The sequence below is a fragment of the Protopterus annectens genome, chromosome 2.part1, assembly GCF_019279795.1.
Source record: "Protopterus annectens isolate FY-2018-M chromosome 2.part1, PAN1.0, whole genome shotgun sequence".
Classification (NCBI taxonomy): domain Eukaryota; kingdom Metazoa; phylum Chordata; order Ceratodontiformes; family Protopteridae; genus Protopterus; species Protopterus annectens.
In genome coordinates this window covers 77,646,176-77,669,880 of record NC_056729.1, presented here as the reverse complement: position 1 = coordinate 77,669,880, position 23,705 = coordinate 77,646,176, and the positions used below count along the sequence as shown (strand labels likewise).

Here is a 23,705-nt window from a genome sequence, read left to right as displayed (position 1 = left end):
CTGGGATTGGGGTTCCCCTGGGTGGTCTTAAGTTTTTAGCCCCTCTAAGGAACTGCTTGAGCAGTGGATGAGAGAAGAGGGGTGGTTCTGTGTTGTAATGAGCTGAAATGGCTGAGGTGTGAATTTTGATGGAGGATAAAGAAAGGGCCTTGTGAAGCATCTCAGTTAAGTATTGAAGAATCTGAGGTAAATTGGGCGCTGCTGTGCCTATCCCTTGAGTTTGGTTCCAGGCAGAGAATCTCTTCCATTTTTCAGCATAAGATTTTCTAGTACTAGGCCTCCTTGCCTCCAAAATGACCCCCAACACTTATTTACTGAGGGATAGTAATGGAGAGATTAGGTAATTAGCCAGGCTGCCAGGTTCAGGGTTTGAAGCGGAGGGTGCAGAATCTGGCTCTCCTGCTGAGACAGCAGGGTAGGGGCCTGAGGCATGTGCCATAGAGCCAGCAGTGACAAACTGCACAAGAGGGGGTACCAGTGTTGGCGTGGCCAGTCTGGTGCAATCAGTATCATCCTTGGTTTGTCCTGTTTGATCTTTAGTAGTACTTTGGAGAGGAGAGGCAGAGGGGGAAATGCATAAACTGATAGATTTTTCCAGTTGAAGGACAGAGCATCCACTTTCCAAGCTTGTTTGTGAGGAGTCCTTGTGCAGAATTTATCCAATTGGTAGTTCACGGCGGAAGCAAACAGGTCTATATCTGGGCTCCCCCATTTGTTTATCAACATGTTGAAAGTCTGTGGATCCAGTTTCCACTTGTGTGGGTCCATGAGATTTCTGCTTAGTCCGTCTGCCATTGTATTTAGTTTTCCTGGTAGGAATTGAGCCTGTAGATGCACTTGGTAGCTCAAGGCTGTGTTCCACAGAGCCATGGTTAGTCTGCAGAGGGGGGGGGGTAAGAATGGGTACCCCCCTGCTTGTTTATATACCACATAACAGTGATGTTGTCCGTCTTTACCATTAATAGTTCTGGAAGAATGTCGTGCTTGATGGCTGTCAGAGCATTCTGTACAGCTAACACTTCTTTTTGATTGACATGGATGTGCATTTCATAGGTTCATTGCCTCTGTCTAGTAGTGACAAAGAGATGACCGTAAAAACCTACGATCTCCCATCCACTGCCGAGATTTCTCTTGAATAGAGTCAGTGAGGCTCTGCCTAACATGGACTGGGATTCTGTTCATGAATCTGTCCCTCCAGCACATTCTATTTATTTCTGTGTTGAGGTTTAAGTCACTTGTTCTCGTGGCTCAAAATTTGACTTGGGTTCCATTTGCCCTGAATGCACTTCCCTGCCAGGTGAGCCCCCCATGCATAGTCTGATGCATCTGTTGTTAGGGTTTGGGCGGCAAGGGGTAGAGTGAATGGTAGCCCCTTGTTTTGGTGGCAGGCCTCTGCCCTGTAGGCAAGGTATGATAGGAATCATTGCTTTTAGATCCTGAGAATGTTGACACCATAGGCTTTTGAGATACCATTGTAGTTTCCTCATATGCAGTCTTTCATATGGAATTAGTAGAATGCAGGAGGCCATGAACCCCAAGGCGTGCAGTAGTTGCTTTGCAGATAGCAGAGTTTTTGTGGCCATTAGTTTGAAGTAAGTTGTCAAATGAATTTGTTTCGCTGGTGTGAGGAAAACCATCTGGGAAGCTGTGTTCAAGCTTGCTTCCAGGAATATAATTTGTTGACAGGATACCACATGTGATTTCCTTTCATTTATAGTGTGCCCCAGACAAGTTAACACCTTTTGTACAAATGCCAGAGGATTCAAAAGTATGTCCTGGCTTTCTGCCGGAATTAGACAATCGTCCAGGTAAGGTTATATCTGAATATTTCTTTGCCTGCAAAATGCAATGATTGGAGCTAGGCACTTTGTGAATACCCTGGGTGCAGTAGATAAGCCAAAGGGCAGTGCAAAGAACTGATAGGGCATGTAGCCTGCTATGAAGTGTAGGTATCTTCTGCAAGATTCCCTGACTGGGATGTGCAGGTAGGCTTCCTTTAAATCCACTGTTGCCAACCAGGCATCTTTGCCTAGCATAGGAAGCAACTGGTGAAGGGTTATCATCTTGAATTTTGGAATCACCAAAAAGGTGTTTAAGATAGAAAGGTCCAGGATAGGATGCCATGAGTTGTCTTTTCTGGGTACCGGAAAAAGTCTTGAGTAGAAACCTTGTCCTTTTTCCTCTTCTGGTACAGTCTGAATAGCCTTTATGCTTAAGAGAGAGAGTGCTTGCTTTTGAGCCTCTGCCCACTGATCTGGGGGCAGATCTGGCCAACCGTTTGGGGTTGGTTATGTGTGAAAGTGAAATCTGTATCCTTGGGAAACTATTTAAAACCCATTTGTCCTGGGTAACGAGTTCCCAGTTTTTTGCTTGCAGAGCAATCTTTCCCCCTAAAGGAGCAGTCAGTTGAGAAGTGCTTGGAAGTTTTAAAGTTAAGTCACTGAGACAGTTTACCATAGGGGGGAGTCTTTCTACTCCCTGATTTGGAAGTGGGAGCCCCCCACTGTTTAGTACTGTGCGTACCCTGGGACTGAAGCCTGGGTGTTCTGCTGGTTCTGGGTTTGGACTGAGAAGGCCTGGAAGAGGCAGGAAAAGACCAATTCTTAGAGGGCCAATGCCTACTAAATCTTGGAGGCTGTACTTGTAGGAAATCTTTTAACAGTTTGCATAGATTTAGCTTTTTCCTCCATCTTTTCAAGAACAACTTCTGCTTTGTTGCCAAACAGGTGGTCATGATTTAAGGGAGCATCCAGCAATTTAGCTTTAACATGATCTGGCAAAGATTGCTCCTTAAGCCAAGCATGCCTTCTAAGTACAGACCCAGTGACAGCAGCCCTGCAAGATGCCTGTAGTGAATCAAAACCACATTGCAAAGTATGCTTTCCAACCTGTTCAGCAGAATGCATTAAATCCTGTAAATCCTTACTTTCAGCACAGTCAGGAAACAACATCATTTTCTGTTTAAGCAATCCAATAATATGCTGCTGATACTTTAACATATGAAACTGGCAATTCAAGGCCCTAATGGCCAAAGTTGCAGAAGTGTACACCTTCTTACCCCACCTATCCAGCGCCCTGGAGTCTCTATCAGAGGGAGTAGGATTTTTGGCAGTAGTAGCCTTAATGCCTTTGGGTCCCTGTGAAATGGTCTCAGGATCTGCAGTAGGATTTTTATAAAGGAACTTGTGAGAGTCAGGAACCCTGTAACATCTATCAGGTTTTCTGGGTGCAGGAGGTAAAGAGTCAGGGGCCAAGCTAGATTCCGAAAAGGCATCATCAACAATGTCTAGTACAGGAGGGATAGCTAAAGGCCTGTGTTTGGGCAGGAGTAAGAAATCCCTAAGTCTCTTTTTTGAATCAGAGTAATCCTGGCTTTCCCAGCGAAAGAACTCCCTAAGAGTATGCAGGGTTTCACCAAAAGAGAAATCCTCGGGGGGGGGCAGAGGGAATGGAGTCCTCTGCATCAGACTCCTCATAGGTAGATAAGGGTAAATCCTGGTCATCAGAGGAAACAAATTTCAGAATCCTGGTCAGAAGCATCATAAGCAAATTCAGTCCTACGTCTGTTAGAGGGGGAAGGTTGGCCTCCCCTGATTAAAGTAATAAAATCTTCAGCCATTCTTATCATTTGTTTTTTAGGCGTACAGGCCTGACCATGTGGTCTGGACATCGGTTTTCTAGGCATGGTTCAAGTTTTAGGCCTTGAAGAAGAAGATGGCATTGGTTTAATATGCAAGTCAGTAGACCTGAATACACCCTCAGAAGCCGGTGAAGGTAGAGACATCCACAGGTTCCACAGTTGAAGCATCTCGCGGCATACAGGACTCCGAATGGGTCTCAGTAGAGGCCTGCAAATCTGAAGTAGCAGGTATCTGGGGCTGCGAAAGTGCCTCACAGAGTATAGGCGAACTGGCGTCTGGCTTAGGAGAAGCATCGTCGGCAGCTTTGGACATAGGCGGCCTGTCTCTGTCTTTATCTTTGCGTTTTTTCGGAATGTTGGTAGTCGGATGGCTTACCGAAGACATATCTGGATAATTGAACCGAGCACCAAAATATTTAGAAGCATAAATATACTGATGACCAATAGTTCGTTGCTTAAATAAGGCACAAAACCGACAGCGAGGTACGTCATGGTCAGGGCCTAGTCAAGGAATACGATACGAATGAAAATCTATTTGCTTTCTACAAGAAATACAATTATTAACTTTTACTGACATCGGTTTAGAGCAAGGAAAAGTTTCCCCAACGGGGTACTTGGCGTTAAATTTCAGGAATCGGCTGACCGGCACTTGCGAACTGCTTCTGCTTCGGGCACCACATGGCAAGAAAGACTGATGTAATGGCATCAGCTGCATGCTTTATACCCCTAACTACCTGACGTCATGGAAGATGAGACAGCAATTGATGCAGGACCCAAGACTTGGATAATCAGGCCGACTGAGGGCTACTGCAAGCAGATAACCCAAATGTGATGACTGTAACAGTGAAACACAAAGAACATTGTACAGGGAAAGATGTCTGCATGAGGTGGGAATGCAAATCCCCCTTCTACAAATGTCATTGCTGAAGCACACTTACTGAAAGAGTGGCATGGAGTGCCACCATACTTCATATGTGCAATCATAGTGATGTACACTATGCTTGGAGCATGGCATTTTAATTCCCATTCAGTTTCCATACTCAATTAATGCTCCTTAAAGTGGCATTGGCCGCATGTCATTCTCCATCTGCTGCAACTGGTGACCTGAGAACTCTCAAGAAGATGTGGCCATCTTACCCGAATGTGAGCATTTTAAACAAAAGCGTATACGTGTGTGACAGGCACAGCTCTGCGGTGTTATTTAACTCTGTTAATGAGACTGTGCTGGTGATACGTAAATTGCTAATGCTCTACTGACTGTAACCATCTGCTGGGTGCTACCCTACAACTCTTAAATTGAAGCATATGCCAGGAGGAAAAAAGTCTCTGCTTTGTATTTCTCATCTTTGTTTTGGTGTGATTTCCTGCTGCTAGTGACTTTATTTTAACAATGACATGTACAGTTCAAATTAAAGTTCCATATAACAGAAAGAGATTTATAGTATACTCTTAAATATAATCCCCTTCCTCTACTGTTCTACTAACAGTCTTAAATATAACCCCCCAAACTAATCCTTAAAGGTACACTGTTCTAAAAACTAAATGGCAAATTTATAGCAGAATTCCACACTGGTGCAAAAGTATGGCTGTCCTCTTACACTGGTGCATGGTGAAATGTTTTTTGCCTTTTAAGTTTTTAATTGACTAATTGATCAATGATGTCATCTTATCTTGTATAAATGCTGGTGGGTAACCACTTTTTAACATTTTGTTCTGAAGAAGTCTAAATAAAGTTTTTGTGGTGGTTTCAGTCCTCCAGCACCCATTGTCGGTTCCATTTTCTTTCGTTTGGTTTTTGGTTTGTGTTTGGTTTTTTTCTCTCACACTGGTTGCCATATGACTGCAAATTCAGAGCAAAACCTACAACAAAATATAGCTATTAACTGTTATTAGAAAAAAAAATTTTCTGTAGAAAGATAATCAGTTTAGTGTTATTCTTCATACTTCTGTGCATAATTTCAGTTACACCTGAATAATTCTGTATAAACTCTGCACCAAGTCCACCCTCACTGATGTAACCCTCAAATTCTCATCTAGAATGCATTATATTGAGCAAGTATGGGCTTAGTTTTATCTGTATAACTCTATAACAAACGTTCACGGACATTGACATAGTTCTCATGCTGTAATGTACCATGTTGTAAAAATTTGTGCTTGGGCACCAGGGCTGTGACTGAAAATGGTCCTAGGATATTGGGTCACCTGGGTCACCAGCGGGGCTTCACCTCTTTCTCTGCTGCAGGGCTAGGAAGTAACTATTTTAACAGTGACTTGTACATTTCATTGGAATGTTCTGGATGACAGACCAAGCCTTAGTTTTGTCAGCTACATGTCTTCTTATCAGCTATTGCAGTCCCCTCACTATCATTCGTGACCTGTCAAGCTGAAATGTGACTACCACTGTCAAATCTGTACATTTTAACTGACTGCACAATGTAGGAGAAGAAGCTTTTCACCAGTGTTTCATTCTTTTAATGAGGATGCTCTGATGATATTTAAATTGCTGACACTCTGTTGGCTGTAGACATATGCTAAGAGGCACCCTTTTTTCTATGTTGGTCTTATTTATTATTGCCACTGAATTCATTTATCAGTGACTTACACATTTCAGCTGAATGCTTTTTATGACAGACGGAGCTTTGCAGTGCTTCTTGTCCTATTAGTGGGATTGCTGTGGTGATGTTTAGATTGCTAACACTTTATTAGCACCTTACGTATTTTAAATCCATGCATACATCACAGCATATGTTCACATGGCAGAGAAAACAAAATATCTGTAGTCTGTTTGTAAGCTTGACTTAAAATGCACATTTTAATTTTAATATGTTTTTATTAATTCTTTTCAAAAATAAAATTATTGGTGTTGCACTGCATAATAAAAAATAAATTAGAAATATATCACAAATACAAATCCTGGCATTCATACTCCTGTTTGAATGAGCTCATAAAAGGTTGGAAAAGCTAGGGACAATTTTGCCTCATTGCTATCCCTCTTTTTTAGAAGTCCTATTACCAAACATGGAAAAATGGTTATTTAGACCGAAGGCAGAGCAGCTCCTTAATAAATTCTACCAACTATGCAAACCTTTTTCTGTGTAAGTTTAAAAATGAGTATGTTTATCAGGATTTGCATATTCATTAATACATATAATTTACTTCAAGTATAGACTATTTTTATTATGCAGACTGAGGTCAATAATTTTATTACATTTTTGAAATACTGCAGACTAATAATTACAGTGCTTAATTTAAAAAATTAAGGGATTATAAACTAATTTGAAAACAGAGGACTGAATACTACTCTTTGTAGAATGCAAATGCAGCAAATGCCTTCTTTTTAGCAGCCACCTCACACGCTACACACATAACAGCTTTCCTTCCTTAGTGAATATTTTATGGCATTTAGACTATGTGCAGACAGATTAGGCAAGGGTCACAGAGGATATTCACTACAGATTACATAACAAAAACTAATCCCTAGAAAAACTGCATATTCTTACAATAGACTTGGGAAACTAAAGCCTTGTACAAATAGATTCTTAAAGACAACAGGGCACCAAACACATCAAGACAAATGCAAGGATGTGTACTTTGTCACTAAACATGTTCCATGTGTCAGCAAAGTGGCTGAAATTATTTGCAAGTGCTGGTGTATTCTTATGTGTAATATCAGCTGCATAATGGAATTTCACCTGTACCCAAGATATCTTTTTGAAACTGCTAGTTTACATTATAGATTATACGTATATATATATATATATATATATATATATATATATATATATATATATATATATATATATATACATATACGTATATGAGTCCACTTTGTAATTTCGAAATACTGAAATCTCGAAATTCAGTATTTCAAAACCACAACTCTCAAACTTGAAATCACACAACTGCGAAATTCAAAATCCCATAATTACGCTACACTAAACATACACACAACTCCCTTACACAATCAAACAAACTCATCTAACCTACATATAGCCCCCCTACACCCCCCATGTGTGCTGCACCCCCACCACACCCCCTCTACTTATATATTCTAACTCCGAGATCGCACAAACAGAAACACAAACAAAACTCACACACACACATCTTACAGTCCCTCAAACACACACACCACAGTCACAACATACACTTACACACACTAAACCCCTAACCAACACACTTACACACACAAACTTACCAAAATTCAAGCTAAATATAAACAAACCATACCAATGGAAGCAGAAATTCAAAATATCTGTGCTTCGGTATTTTGAATTTTGCACTTCTGCCGGCTTTGAAAATGTGAGTCTGTGGCTTTGTAAGTTCGAAATACTGCAGTTCGAGATTTCAGTACTTCAAATTTACAAAGTGGACCCATATATATATATATATATATATATATATATATATATATATATATATATATATATATATTTTACTCAAGAAAGTTGCCCTATATTGCTGTGATCATTTATTTTAGATACAGACATACTGCACACAATATAATAATTGTCAAGATATGATTATCAATCTTTACTAGAAGCAGTGAAGATATTAACATCTGGAACTGGGATCTTTAGAAAAGGACAGGAGCAAATTACGTGGGAAAAAAATGGGATGGGATTTACGGGATCGCTACACGCAGAGGAAGGACAAGAATTAAAAGGCGGCAAGATTTGAATGAGCTACATAATGGTTAACTAACAATGACTGGATATGTTAAAAATGATGTATAATGCTTGCAGGTACATTTGCATTGTAGTTTGGAAGGTATAATGTTTGCAACTGAGGTAGTGTTGCTATAGTTTATTGTCATTTATATAAATGTCACATGGCCTGTCATACATGATCATTTAATAAAGATGTTTCTTGTTTAAAAAAAAAAAAACTGTGAGATCAATCAAGTCCTGATAAAGCTAAAATAAAAAAAAATATGTGATTAGCAGTCTTGACCATCACTGTTAGGTGAGTTCAGTAGTCCACTAACCTAAAGTGCCCCGGCTTCAAATACTATTTTGGGCAAACAATATGAAAGATGAGGGTACATATATTAGAACATCTTAAATTCATCAGTCAAAACTCAACTACATATCTGGTACTGAACTATTTTTTTTCTTTTTTTTTTTTAGCAAAAACATAGTGGAGAAGGACAAACCAAAGCCATGCATGGATATAAAACAGTACAGAAACCACACAGAGCAGATTTTGTGGTATTCTATTTAAGATATCTAGCTTAGAGTTACAGCAAAAGGTCCAGCTCAAGCAGGATTGAACAAATAGCCTCATACAGGAGGTTCTCCATGGATACTGTCTCCTTAGCAAAAAGTTTATGTGGCACTGGATAAAAATATCCTGACCATCGTAGAGAACAGAATCCTCTATAGAACAGACTGAGCGTTTGCCTTTCACATGACATTGGGTTGTGACCTTTCTGATCTTGTCTACTTTGTGCTTTTACTCAAACATCTCTCTTGCATTTGTCATTTTTGATTTGGCAGAATTTTGCTTTAGCAGTGACTGTATCATGTTCTGCTTTTACCTTGCCAAAACTGAGATCCTTGTATTCAGTGTCACATATTTCAAGATAACAAGAATGTTTGCCTGCTTGTCAAACACATTCAGAAGACCTCCTGTTTCTACATTGTACACCTCTCCTTTGAAAGACAGCACTAAACCAAACACAAATATTTTAAAACAAGAACTATTGAAGAAAATGCATTAACATGCAGTTTCCCTGCTTATATTCCTTTTTTCTCCTCTCAACAAATAAGTACATTGGACTTCCAAGATGGCTGCATATTGAGTAACAGCTTAATTTCAACTTTATCAGTATGAAAACAGAAACTCAGTAAACAGAGACAGTAAATTCATATTTTTGAGTAATGTTCAGTAAATGGCTAGTAAATGCACTGCCTAGTTGCCAGCAAAAAAGAAATTCAGAGAACCTGAAAGAAAATCAATCACAAAATGTGACAAAAAACACTGACTGGGAAGAATTCTGCAGTTAATCAGCAAAAAGCAGTGCAAGCTCCAACTTCAGCAAGACATGACTTCCAGTAACCTAGAGGAACAAATAAGTCAAATGTACTCAGAGCCAATTAAAATAAATGAAACACTGACGAAGTACATCAACTCAAACAAGAAAAGGTTGGAAAAAAATGGAAGAAGCTTTAAACAGATATTCACTTGAGATGATAAAAATGCAAAAATTAGAAGTTGAAATGAGGAAATGAGTGGCTGAATATTAGACTGCTCAAGAAGAGATATTTCCAAAAAAAAAAATAGAATTAGAGGACAGACCACATAGGGAAAATATGACATTTTTCTGATGTACCAGAGACGCTGGAAGGACAGACTACATTAATTTTATGAAAGCAGAAATAAGCAACTGGACTGGCATTCCACAGCAGTTGTTGTTAATTGAAAGGACACATTGTGTGTATACTCCAAACTTGGACACGAAAAAGCAACCAAGGCCTTTAATAGTAAAGATGCAATCCTATTAGCAGAAAGAGTTGATTCTGACAAAACTGTTTCAGAAGGACAAAGCATTAAAATGGGAGACAGTAGAGTATTTGTGGAAAATGATCATATGTATACCAGGCAGAAGAGGAACACATTTATTCCACTAATCAGGGAATGTCAAGAAGCAGGGATGAGATTCGAACTGCTGCACCTGGCAATCTTCAGAATATTCTTTCCTTGAAGGACAAAATAATTTTTTGATGCAGAACATGCTAAGGAGGAAATACAAAAGTTTGTTCAACAAAATGTGAGCTGTGAAATAGAAGAACATTCTGCTTCTTGTTCTTCTGGTAATTCTTCTGGTAATAAAGACCACAGAGAGACTGTGCCAATGGAACCTTTTCCAATGTTTCAACGGAAAATGCTTGAGAGACAGGAAGAGTTGACTAGAAGAACTGAGAGTACATTGGAAATGAAGCAGACACTGGATTTGCGAGCTGGAGATAAACAAGAATGAAACCAGCAAATCAGAAACTGACAAATAAATGTGGGATTACAAACATGACAGAACAGAAAACCTGAAAATATTGGGACTTATCTGGCTTTGTTAAACTTATAGGGGACTCAAAAGCATATACTCTATACTTCATGTCATTAATGTTTGGAAGAACACTTAGGAGAGGGGAAGAGAAGGAAGGGAGTTAACTGTAAGTAAAACATTTTTTTTTCTTAACAGTAGTATTTTTATAGTGCATGACAATCTGCATGCTATAAAGTATTCTTTTTCAGCCATTTTCAAGTGTAATAGGGATATTAAAGTAAACAAGTGCCCCTATTTTTTTCCTTCGTTTCTCTTTCTCTTTGTTCAGTTTCAAGAAATATAGGCACTGCGACATAAAAAGAAAAGTCTGGTAAAGAGAGCATGATACAAGAAAAATTGTTGTGCTTTGTTTCATTCTTGCACAGGGAAATGACTGGATTTAGGCCCTTGGCTCAACCTAATAAATGTTAAGAGAAAGCAAATAAATAAAAAAAAGAACATTGAATATAATAAAGCTTTCCTCCAGCAAACAAATAAATACATGCTTGTAGAAGCAACTCTATATCTGGTTGTCATGTCTCCATGGAGACAATCTGATAAAGAGCAATAAACAGAATACTTCTTTCTTTCAATTGTTTTCTTTCAAGGCTAGGAGCCAATGTTTTCTGAAAGCATTCAACTGTTTTCCCAATCTGGAGGGCAATAAAGATATGACAAAACCAGATAGCACTTAGTAGAAGCACACGTTGTACCACACGTCTTAGCATGTATAACTTTCCTTTTAGGTTAACCCAAACCCGTGAGTGTGGCCATCAGTTTGGGGCAATTGTTCCTATTAGGAGGGTAAAACTTCAATATTTGAAGATGTACATAGTTTTGTGTATTAGTATTAAGTTAATAGGTTTTAGGGATGTATTAGGGGTGTGTTTGTTTTTTGTTTAAGGGCTTTCAATAAAAAAAAACATTTTGTAAGATGTCACATAGCCTCAAATGGATATATGACAATAATAACTTTTTAACATAATGATGCTTTTTATATTATCTTTAAATGTTAATGGTCTCACAGACGTATGCAAAAAAGAGTTGTAAACTATATTAAAAATGTAAAGTGCTAATAGTTATGCTACATGATACACATTTGGAAAGAACTGAACATGTGAATTTGATAAAGAAAGGTTTTCAAGGTGCTTATTTAGTGGAATACGTGGGACAAAGGAAAAGGGGAGTACTTATATTAATTCCAAGAGGAGCTCCAATAGTGATAGAAGAGGATAAAAAAATAATAATGGTAGATTTGTAGTAGTAAGGGGCTACTGGTAAGGGAGGAGGATTACACTGGTACAATATTTATATTCCACCTAAAACTGCTATAACGGAGTTTAAGAAAATTCTGGGAGAAATAATTAGTTTTCAGCAGGGACTATTACTTATAGGTGGGGAATGGAATTTGATTTGCAGCAGTGAAGATGTGTCTGGGGGCCCAGAAGGGAAAATAAAACACAGGAGGGTAGATTTTTGAAGAAATGTATGAAAATATTTTGCATGGAAGATGTGTATTCAGTAGTAGGCATTTGGAATGAATTTACATATTATTCTCCCAGATACAAAAACTGGGCTAGGCTAGACAGAACTTACATTTCACAGGAACATGTGCATTTAATTAAAGTTCTGATATGCATCCAATAGCTATTTCAGATCATACATCAATAATAAGTAAAATAAAACACAGGATAATTACATTAAAATGAGATACTGGCACTTTCCCACCTATATGTTGAAAAGAGAGGAAATTTAAGGAATGGATAGTAGAAATTATTCTGAGAGTTATTATAGAAGATAGAAATTTCTTGTGAAAATATAGCTAGACTAGTGAGATAAAATTAAACTGGAGTTTAAAAATAGGGTTATGACTCCCCTCCTCTGGGCCAACAATAAAGGATCCTCAATCCTCACCACTGACACCAGTGAAGGACATTCACATGGAACAGAAATGGATAAACACAGTATTTCTAGATGCAGCACTCTGCACCAAGCACAATTTTCCTTAAGAGCACAGAGAGAATACACTCCTGTCCTGGGGTTGGTTTTCCCTCTCTCTCACCAGGCTCCAAATAAGACTCCACACTGACCACAGCTGTAGAGTTGAGTCCTCAGCTGAGTGTTCCAAGCCAATTCCCTCCATCACTCTTTCTGTGAAACCAGTGCACTGTGACCCTGCTCCAAGTAGCTGACATACACACTCTGAGATTTGATTTTCACACACACATACACACCTGTAGGCTGGCACAGATTTACCAGCTATGCCCCCTCTGCCCAGACTACAAGGTATATACTGCCACCAGAACACTCCAAAGCCAGCTATCTAAGGTTCTTACAAGGGTACCTAATTATACTGAGTAAACTTTATACTAATACAAATGGTAGTGTTTGAACAATACAGCAAGGCTTTCAGAAGCCGCCACAGTGTCACCAAATAAATATAAGTACTCTCAAAGGTTAAAATATTCTCTAAAAGACCAAACCACAATGAAAAGTTTAATTATATTTAATAATAAAAGAACATGAAAATACTAAATATCTATTTACAATAAACACCAGAGTTTTAATTTCAGGGAATATTAAAAAATAACACAGATGGATAGATTCACATAGTTACAGAAAAACAGTAGGTAACTAATTTCATTATATTTCCCTGACTGATCTAAAGAATTACTGTTTCCTACTTACTTAATATAGCAAGGCAAGATGAAGTGGGTGACTGGTCTTGTCAGTTCCAAGATGCCATCACATACAGCTAGTCATCTGACTTATGGTTCCCATAACACCCCCACCTTTACTAGAAACTGAACCAGAATCTCACACATGTGTGTTACCATACACACAGACTGAGCTTTGCTAGGATGTGTTGTAGCATCTCAAAGCCATAAAATTATTTTAACACTTCCACCCTTCCAGGATACCAATTAGTTCACTGATAAAGACAATACAGCAGGATTCATAGTCCTTGTTTTCTCAGACATTTTGTCTCTGGCTGCAATCACAGCTGTATGATACAATCTTTATGGCCTAAATTAAGTAATTTAATTTCAGGATATTTTTCTAAAAGTTAGCTGGGGCTGAGCTTAACCTCTTCCCTTCCAGTATCATTTGTTACAATGTATACATTTAATCAATTACAACAGTACAGTCTGATAGATACATATTTCTTTTCTGTCCAGCAGGACACACTGTTGGTATATTTTAACACAAGCAGCTTTACAAATACATTTTAACACAATCATTTGTACAAATCAGTTTGATATACAAATGACATATAATTATTTATAAAACTCCAGCTAGCTATGCTGGCATATGTTACACAGCCACTGCCCTACTTCTCCTGGCATAGCTGGCAATACCTCATATTCACAAGTGTGGAAATTAAAGGAAAAGAGATATGGTTACAAGAATTATTTGGATGGACTGACAAATGTTAAAGTATTGCAGAATAGGGGGGATCTCAAAAGAACAAGAAGAGAATCAACTGCAGAATGTTCAACAGAAAATAAGGGATTGTCTCAATAATATGCATGCATTTAGAAAGACTGCTGTTAAGCAACTGTTTTTTGATAAAAAAATCTAGAGCACAAAAACTTTTAGCATAACTACTCAGGCATCAGAAAGTAGAAAGCGTTGCCCAGCTTAGGGAGCTTACAGCAAGGAAGATAACAAGAGATCCTGTAGAGATACTAGAAATATTTCAGAAATTTTTTGAAAGTCTGTTTAAAGCAAAGAAATATGTAATCAAGAAAAGGCACAAATGAAACGTTTATAGAAGAATTAAATATGCCAAGGTTAGAGGTAGATGAGGCTCAATTACTAACAATTAGGATAGGAAGAGATGAGATAAAAATGGTAATGTATAACCAATCCATAGGAAAGTCCCTAGGAATAGGTGGCATTCTTGTGGAAGTCTGGAAGCTAGGCCAGTAAAAAAATGATAAAGATCTGGAAGGTTTTGTTTCAACAGTATTTTAAGAGGAGGAGAAGCACCAACATCATGGAAGAAAGCGGTGGTCCCTGTAATACCTAGAGAGAGTAAAGGCCCATCAGACCCAACTTCATACAGGCTTATTTCAATCCTAAACTGTGATTACAAAGTGTTTATGTCTATAATGGCTTAAAGAATGGCAACAGTGATGCCAAAATTGATAGCTATGGATCAGTGTGGTTTTGTGGAAGGGAAGCAAACATTTGACAACATTAACTGAACATTGACAATCCAGAAGGAAGCAGAATGTAAGAAAATACCACTGTTGTTGGTGGGTCTTGATGCAGAGAAACCATTTGACAAAGTAAGATGGCAGTTTACGAGGAGAGCAATGGAAGCATTTGCATTCCCTGACAAAATTATAAGGTTGATTTGGAGGATATACAAGGGATCGGAGGTGAAAATTAAAGTGGGTGGGTTCCTCTCTGATAATTTCTGTTTCAGCAGAGGAATCAGGCAAGGGTGTCATTTTCCTCCTTTGTTACTTGCATTATATTTAGAACCACTGGCAAAGAAAATAAAGGACTGAAAATCGGTATGGTAGTCAAGAAAAACTGAATATTTGCAGATGATATTACTTTGTACCTGATAAAACCAGAAAAGGACATTTCAGTGTTGTGGAACATTTTGAGGCAATTTCAAATGTTTTTGGGATACAAAATTAATGAAGCTAAAACAAAGGCAATAGCTGTAAATAATGTACCCACATACAAATTCATTCAGCAATAGCCATACTTATGGGGATATAACAACATTAAATACTTAAGAGTATACACTGAAAAGGATTCTGGCAAGGCAGCTAAGGATATTTGGGAAGAGGCTAAACAAAAGATGACACAAAAATGGAGAAATTGGAAGCTCTGTTATATGGATATGGATAGCAAGATACAAGCCTTTAAAATGTTGTTAGCCCCTTTAGTTTTGCACACAGGTCAGACATATTTTTATCAACCAGAGGAGAAGTTGTGGATAGCAATTAATAAAGAGCTGAAGGATTTTATCTGGGAGGGAAAGACTGCAAAGGTCAAGTGGGATAAGCTGATTCTTTTCACCAGAACAAGGCAATTTGGGATCACCTCATTTGAAGGGGTATTTCAGAGCTACACAGTTAAGAGGCTCCTATTCATAGCAGAAGCAGAAACCTATAATTCATTCAAGCTGGAAAGGGATGATGATGAAATGGGGGGATGGTCAAGAAACAAGGAGAAACTGGGATTTTGGATGCAGATCTTTAAGGAGAATAACAATACCCATACAGAATACTATATTCATAAAGTAGCAGAAAGTATTCTAAGAACTAAGCCAACACAGGAATGGAGAAAGGCGAGTCTGCCAACAGGGATGACTGCAATTAGGGATACAGACAATAGGCAAGAGAAGGATGGAATTTATTGGAGAAAACTGCCAAAAGAACCAATGTATTGGGAGCAAATAATTATAAGGGAAATGTAGCAGAATGAGAAGAGGCCAAGAATTTATTTGGACTGCAGGCTAGAGATTGCAGTCCCTTGTCAAGGATTGATATCAGAGTTTAGGAAAGAGAAAGAAAACTGGTAGAGTTTTTAGTAGAATCTAGAATAGAAGCCGCTGTTAAAAAAGGAATAATTGTTAGAGAATACAAAATACTGCATGATAACTATAAGAATCAAATCGGAGAAGGAGGTTAGAAAGGATTGGGAAGACAAAGTGGATAATCAATTCACAAGAAAACAATGGGGGGACATATGTACAGCGGATATAAAAAAGTATACACACCCCTGTTAAAATGCCGGGTTACTGTGATATAAAAAAATGAGAGCATAATAAATAATTTCAAAACTTTTCCCATGTTTAATGTGACCTGTAACCTGTACAATTCAATTGAAAGACAAACATATATGTTAGGGGAAAAATATAAAAAATAAAAAAAAACATACAATAAGCTGGTTGTATAAGTGTGCACACCTTTAAACTAATACTTAGTTGAAGCACCTTTTGATTTAACTACAGCATTCAGTCTTCTTGGGTAGGAGTCTATAAGCATGGCACATCTTGACTTGGCAATATTTGCCCACTCTTCCTTGAAAAAGTGCTCCAAATCTGTCAGACTGTGAGGGCAGCTCTTGTGCACAGCCCTCTTCAGATCACCCCACATATTTTCTATTAGATTTAAGTCTGGTCTCTGGTTGGGCCATTCCAAAACTTTAATTTTCTTCTGGTGAAGCCATTCCTTTGTTGATTTGGATGTACGCCTGAGGTCAGTCATGTTGAAAGGTGAAATTCCTTTTCATCTTCAGCTTTCTAGCAGATGCCTGAAGGTTTTGGGCCAAAAGTGACTTGTATTTGGAACTGTTCATAATTCCCTCCACCTTGACTAAAGCCCCAGTTCTAGCTGAAGAAAAGCAACTCCAAAGCATAATACTTCCACCACCATGCTTCACCGTAAGGATGGTGTTCTTTTGGTGATGCAAAGTGTAGTTTTTGCGCCAAACCTACCCTCTGGAATTGTGACCAAAAAGTTCAACCTTGGTCTCATCTGACCATAACACATTTTCCCACATACTTTTTGGAAGACTTGATGCACTGTTTAGCAAATTTTAGCTGGCCCGGGATGTTTTTCTGTGTTAGAAAAAGCTTCTGTCTTGCAACCCATAGCCCAGATATATGGAGAATATGGGAGATTGCTGTCACATGTAGTACACAACCAGTACTTAACAGAAATTCCTGCAGCTCCTTCAGTGTTGTTGTAGATCTATTGGAAGCTTCCCTGACCAGTTTTTGTCTTCTCTTTTCATCAGTTTTGGAGGGACATCTAGTTCTTTGCAACATCACTATTCATAGCCAGCCTTAGGCATAGGCCAACTAGGTGGCTGCCTACGGCCCTGCTCTGGTAGGGGCGCTTTTCCAGTATTTATTTGGTGCAGGTAGACCAGGATGGGGGCACCAGGTAGTGTGGTTGGGGGCGCTGTGGACCCCTTTTGCCTAGGGTGCCAGTTGATCTAAGGCCGCTCCTGTCACTATTGTCCCATATTTCCTCCACTTTTTGATGACGGTCTTCACTGTGTTCCACAGTATATCCAATGCTGTGGAAATTTTTTTGTACCCTTCTCCTTACTGATACCTTTCAACAATGAGATCCCTTTGATGCTTTGTAAGCTCTATGTGAACCATGGCTTTTGCTGTAGCAGGCAACTGAGTAAATGTCAGGAAAATCCTACTAGCACAGCTGAATTTTATTTGGATTAATCAGAGTCTCTTTAATTGATAGCAAGTGTGTACCCAAGAAGACTGAATGCTGTAATTAAATCAAAAGGTGCTTCAACAAAGTATTAGTTTAAGGGTGTGCACAATTATGCAACCAGCTTATTGGACTTTTTTTATTTTTTATATTTTTCCCCAACAGATGTGTTTTGTTTTTCAATTGAATTGTACAGGTTATAGGTCACATTAAAGGTGGGAAAAGATTTGAAATGATTTACTGTGGTCTCATTTTTTTATATCACAAAAACCTGGCATTTTAACAGTGGTGTGTAAACTTTTTATATCCACTGTATGCCTCCCAAATATGCAACAAAGTCTAGAAGATTTAGGATCTTTTCTTGGAAGTGTTTACATAAGTATTTTTGTACCCCATGTAAACTACAAATAATTTTTCTCCAGGTAGACAGTAAATGTTAATGGTGTGATCGGGAAGAAAGAGATAACTGGGAACATATTGTTTGAGTGTGTAATGAGTAGGCAGACTTCAAAGATTCCCTGCAGACTACTCTATCAGAAACACTGGGTGAACAAATTGGTGCAACTAAGGAAATTATTTTTTTTGAGCTATGACACAAAACCGGAATTGCCTAGACACAGTAAGGTCTTGCTGAGTCTAATTATGGTGGACGCCAAAAAAGCAATTACTAGGAAACGGAAATCAAACTCTAAACCAACTGTACTAGGGATGACATCTTTACCAAGGTTTTTTTTTTTTTTTTGCACTCCCAAGATGTCTAGAACATGCTTTTCTTCTTCCTAAGAAAGTGTATATGTATCTTGACCACTTTCATTTTTCTCTGAGCAAAACCTACACATACTGCCTCCCAATGAAACGTCTGCACTCAAAATGCTGAGTGCCAACACACACACGCACACACACACACACACACACACACACACACACGCACACACGCACATACCCCGAAAATTCAGGAGAAGAGTGAATGTTGAACATCGCTCTTCTCCTTTAAACATCTTTTTTTCCAAGAGGACATACACGAACTCCAAGATCACCATACCTCAGAGAAAAGGTATTATTCCAGGAAATAGCCATCTTACACTTAGTATACATAAGCCCATTTTTTCAGTCATTTAGTCTACATGTTTCAGGATTCACTGTAGCAAGTCCTGACGTTTTAAGTGGTTACCAGACATATCACTGCACCATAACTTATGCATTTCACTGTGGTGTTTCTGCAACATTCATTCACAGAGACTTATTTCTAAGACATCAGAATACTTACAACATGTACATTTCCAAGAGAACAGAAGAAGCACTGCAAAATACTTACATTTGCTTTGCTGGCTTGGAATTCTGATGACAGTTGGTTTTCGTACTGGAGGTGGTCGACTTGGAAGTTCAGGTGGTGTAGGCTCACTTCTGGGAAGTGTCTGAAAGGGATCTACAAAAACATACATATCACCTGCTTTATCTGGAGGAATTTACAATTGTTCATTTATAGTAAAATACATTCAGAAGGCATATAACAACATACAGTTGTGGTTAATGTACCACAAGTGCAAATGTTCATTTTTGGTCACTATTGCAGTCATAAATGGAACTCTGCCACAGCCTGTGGTCAGACATTCAGCTAGACTTTCAGAGCTCTGCAGTCTTTCCCCTTGACAAAGCTGGCATGACCTTTCCCATAGAGGCATTCATATTCCTAGTAAAAAAGTGATGTACACTCAGCCATCTTTGTTTTTTTCTTGCCCATCTCATTTGTAAGGGTAGGAAATCCACAGCCTGGATATCTTAGGCTGTTACTATATGTAAGATGTATCCTGGTTGGAAATACACAATCAGGGTACAGTGTGGATACATAACAGCCCAGGGTTCTGGGAATGTCCTGGAAAAAACCTTACTGTCATGTGCTACCAAAGCAAAAAGAGGGATAGGGAGCAAAACTAGGCATACACAAGATAAGGGGCAAAAGGGAGAACATGCATAAACCTACCCCAGTACCCAGTTCCCCAAGATCACCAGGTATCTAGTTGGGATGAACGTTGGGAAACAGGACTGGAAAAAGAGACCCGAAGAAAGCAGAGCTCTTATGAAGATATTCAAATACCTACAATTATGGTAAGTTAATTACAACACTACACTTTGTTCATTTTGTGGTTCATAACCTTACAGCAAACTACCACAGCTAGTATATCCTTACAGATAGCGTGGTGTCAGGACTGCAGAGGAGGAGGAAGGTGGCATACCCTTTAGAATTATGGGGGGTGGGAGATTCCTATTCTAACCTAGAAATCAGAGTTATTCTGCATTGCTTCAGATAGGTACAAACAGAGGACCAAGTAGCCGTTTCTGGAATATTTTGTGCAATAACCACTTCAGGTGGTGGCAGTGACCACAGTAGAGTGATATCTGATGTCCACATCTACAAGCTTTCCATGTAATTAGTACTGATGTGTACTTTGCAGGAAAGACAGTAGAAACGTAAACGATTACAGCTAGAGAATATTTAAGTAGAAATAGCATTTTACATAAAATTGTGTAAAAAAATGCAAGAGAAGTAATGTGTTCAACTCATGACAAAATAAATCAGAAGAGGGTACTTCTTTGCAAAGAATTATTGGAAATCGTGAGAAGCCAATGGCCTGGGAAAGTTTCAGATGCTAGCCTAAGTCTTGCTGGCTTTAGTCATGGCTGTTGATGAAGACGGTACTCCCCATCTAAGATCTGTCTCGATTTGCTTCCAAGGTCCAACAGTCTGTTATCAATGTGATGTACTAATCAAACTACAGTAAATGAACAAAGTTCACTTGTTATCAATATCTGTACAGAAATCCATACTTTCAAATCTCATGTCTGCTGTCCTGCCATCAACCCAATAGGGAAATGAGATCAAGACTGGTGTACCAGCTGAAAATGCTTACAACAGACCTCAACATAAGTGACAGAACAACAAGTCATGAGTGGCTTGTGTCTGCTACCACAAATAAAATAAAGTGTTGGCCAGTATGAATTTGAAACTAACATACCCATTTGTCAAAAAATATGAAGATACATCAGACAATGGCATTATAGTAAAGTGTTCCAATCAGCCAACATTATACTCCCATAATATCACTGCATCTTATTTGTGTGTGCATTGGTGAGTGCACCCTTCAGTGGGCTGTCATCCCAACCGGGTTCTGTCTTACGTCCCTTGAATGCTGGGAAGGACATGACCATGACATGATAAAACTAGTAAAGGAAAATGAAAGAATGACTCCTGTATAACACATTTTTGAAATCATAAGCATTCAATGACACATCATATTCAGATGATTATGCCAGATTTTAAAATCATTGCATTACACTGAGTACCAGAAGAGAATTCTGAAATAATCAAACTATGGATGTTATTCTTTGTGCTTAGCATTATCTCTTTTGAGGGAAGGGTGACAAGTATTAGTTTACTGTAGTTATTATGATTAGTCAATGTTACTGGTTTAAGCCTGTATCGAGTGTGGAAATCTTGAGCCATAGCTACTTAGAAATGGCTGAATTACTTACAATGTGTACTTAATGCTATTTCACAACATTGTACCACTTAGATGGCCTGCACTATGCATACTGATCTCTACTTGGTAAACTCTTATGTATGTTCCTTGAATGTTACATCATACGTACTACAGTACACTGGCAAGGAGTTTATATCAAAACCTAAAAAGCTGGCCTTTCTGTAAGTTAGAATTTTTGCAACAGTATGGTTATGATTTAAAATGCTCATTTTCTTAAATTGTATGACAATACTTCCTAGTCCTAAACTATTTTCATATACCAAACTATTTGATTTCAACATCAAGGTTGTGTAATTTTATTACTTTGTAAAACATTTTGTGATGGGACTATCCATAAGCCCAAATGGTGAAATAAAATGTAAATCTCTCCATGTCTCCTCTATAGCAAAGAAGTGAAAACCTAAGGCCTAAAAGCCACTCCTCATAGTTTTGTTCTGTACATTGTCGATATTTGAAATAAAGCTTCCTTGAATACCTCCCATCGTATTTAATAATGACTTTTATACACGTATGTGTGGTATCCAATTGCTGTTGGTGTACTCCAGTTTAGGATTATTCAGACTTTTAAAAGGAAGGATATGTATGTTTCTGAGCACCAGATTTAATCAACAGCTTATTTTCATGCATTCTCTACATATTCTGAGAAATTTAGATATGTGTCTCTTGCTATAACCAAGTTCTTGTAATTTTTACTGGAAATGACACATTCAGATCCTATTTTATACTTTCATCTGTTAATACTTCTAGCTGAAATGTAACACATGACTTTGTTCATACTGTCAAATGTCTTTTATCCCTAGACCACTAGCCTAGTCTGTCTAAATTAGTGAGCAGCTCTTTGACCTTCTTGATAACTGAAATCTGCTTACATATCTTTAGTGTTAAATAAATTTCAAGAATGTTACTTGTAGACACACTGAACAAGTATGGGTCAGCACTAACTTTTGTGGTATTCTTCCTAGTAAAAGAAACAAGTTTCCCCAGTGCTGACTCAAAAAACTTCATTTACCACCATGTTGACCATAACTATTTCTGTATCAAAGCCACAAGATAGTCTTAGCATCAATAACTTTCAAGTCAGCATTATGTGGACTTTGAATCAGCTTGAATCTTGTCATCCCCAGCTTCTTCCAGTCTGAGGAGAAAAAGCATAGCCAACTGTGCTGTTTACCCTTCCTTAAATGCAAACCGGTTCACATCCCCAAGCTCTTTTTACTGCTGAAAATAAACTTACTGGTCTTAACCATTTCCCATACACACACACACACACACACACATATATATATATATATATATATATATATATATATATATATATATATATATATATATACACACACACACACACACACACACACACTCACACACACACACACAAAGAAATCTGGAAGTACTGTAGCTGTTAAACTTTCATTAGTCACTTATGTAAGAACATTTTCAAATGGGTGACATGTTTAAAATTTCCTGTAATTCATACTGTAAATACTTTTGGGAACCAACCTGCTTGATCTCCTTTAAGAAATTCATCTGTTAAGTTTACATATTCTTGGTATACTGTCCTAAATTATATTCACCATGATTTTAACAAGTCTCCTCCTTTGTTATAATTATATATTTCACTACAATACTCCTCAAAGCACTGTTTTATGCCTTTTTATTCTGTATATTATGCGGTGTCCTTCATTACCATCACGTTTGCGTTAAACATGGACTCTCTGTTGCTCCTTCTTAACATAGGAGTTCCTCTAACAAGTTCTTTTTCAAATGCATTTTTATTTTTCAAGTTTATTTTACAGCTCAAATATGCCTTTAAACCTTCCAGGCTCTTTGGCACAATGGGATGAAGCCCTAACCGCAATCTAGGTAGCTGGTATTTGGTTAGTGGCTTTGTCACTGAAGGTGTGAAGTGATGGGGTTCACTTGCCTCTCTTGGGGGACTGGTGAAAGTGAGTGCACTCCAGGATCACTGGGAGGTCTGAATTTCTTTGTGGAGATCAGTGAAACCACCTTCACTGCTTTGGAAGGAAGGTCAAGGCCACACAAGAAGGGAACATCACTTGTGGAAATGAGGGGACATCCTTGTCAGTTAACGCATTTCAGGTCACCACCCTCTCTGCTAGTCAAAGTGCATCCCACAGACAGGTCAGGGTTGGAAAACAGAAAAAGTCATGAACCACCACTGATGGCTGTCTGAATGATGTCCCCTTCCCAGTCAACCCTCACCCCGATGATACAGAATGAATGGACAGACTGACTAGAGTCAGCTGATGGTCAAC

At 38.4% G+C, this 23,705-nt stretch overlaps 1 protein-coding gene across 4 annotated transcripts in view; it reads right to left on the bottom strand.

The window, feature by feature from the left end:
* SH3D19 (SH3 domain containing 19) overlaps nt 1–23,705 on the bottom strand; it is a 2,322,497-nt gene that overhangs the window by 985,786 nt on the left and 1,313,006 nt on the right. For all 4 annotated transcript variants that reach the window (XM_044062032.1, XM_044062033.1, XM_044062034.1 and 1 more), the window contains one exon: nt 19,206–19,316. In XM_044062032.1, the coding sequence (XP_043917967.1) occupies nt 19,206–19,316 (111 nt within the window). The remainder of the gene's footprint in view (nt 1–19,205; nt 19,317–23,705) is intronic.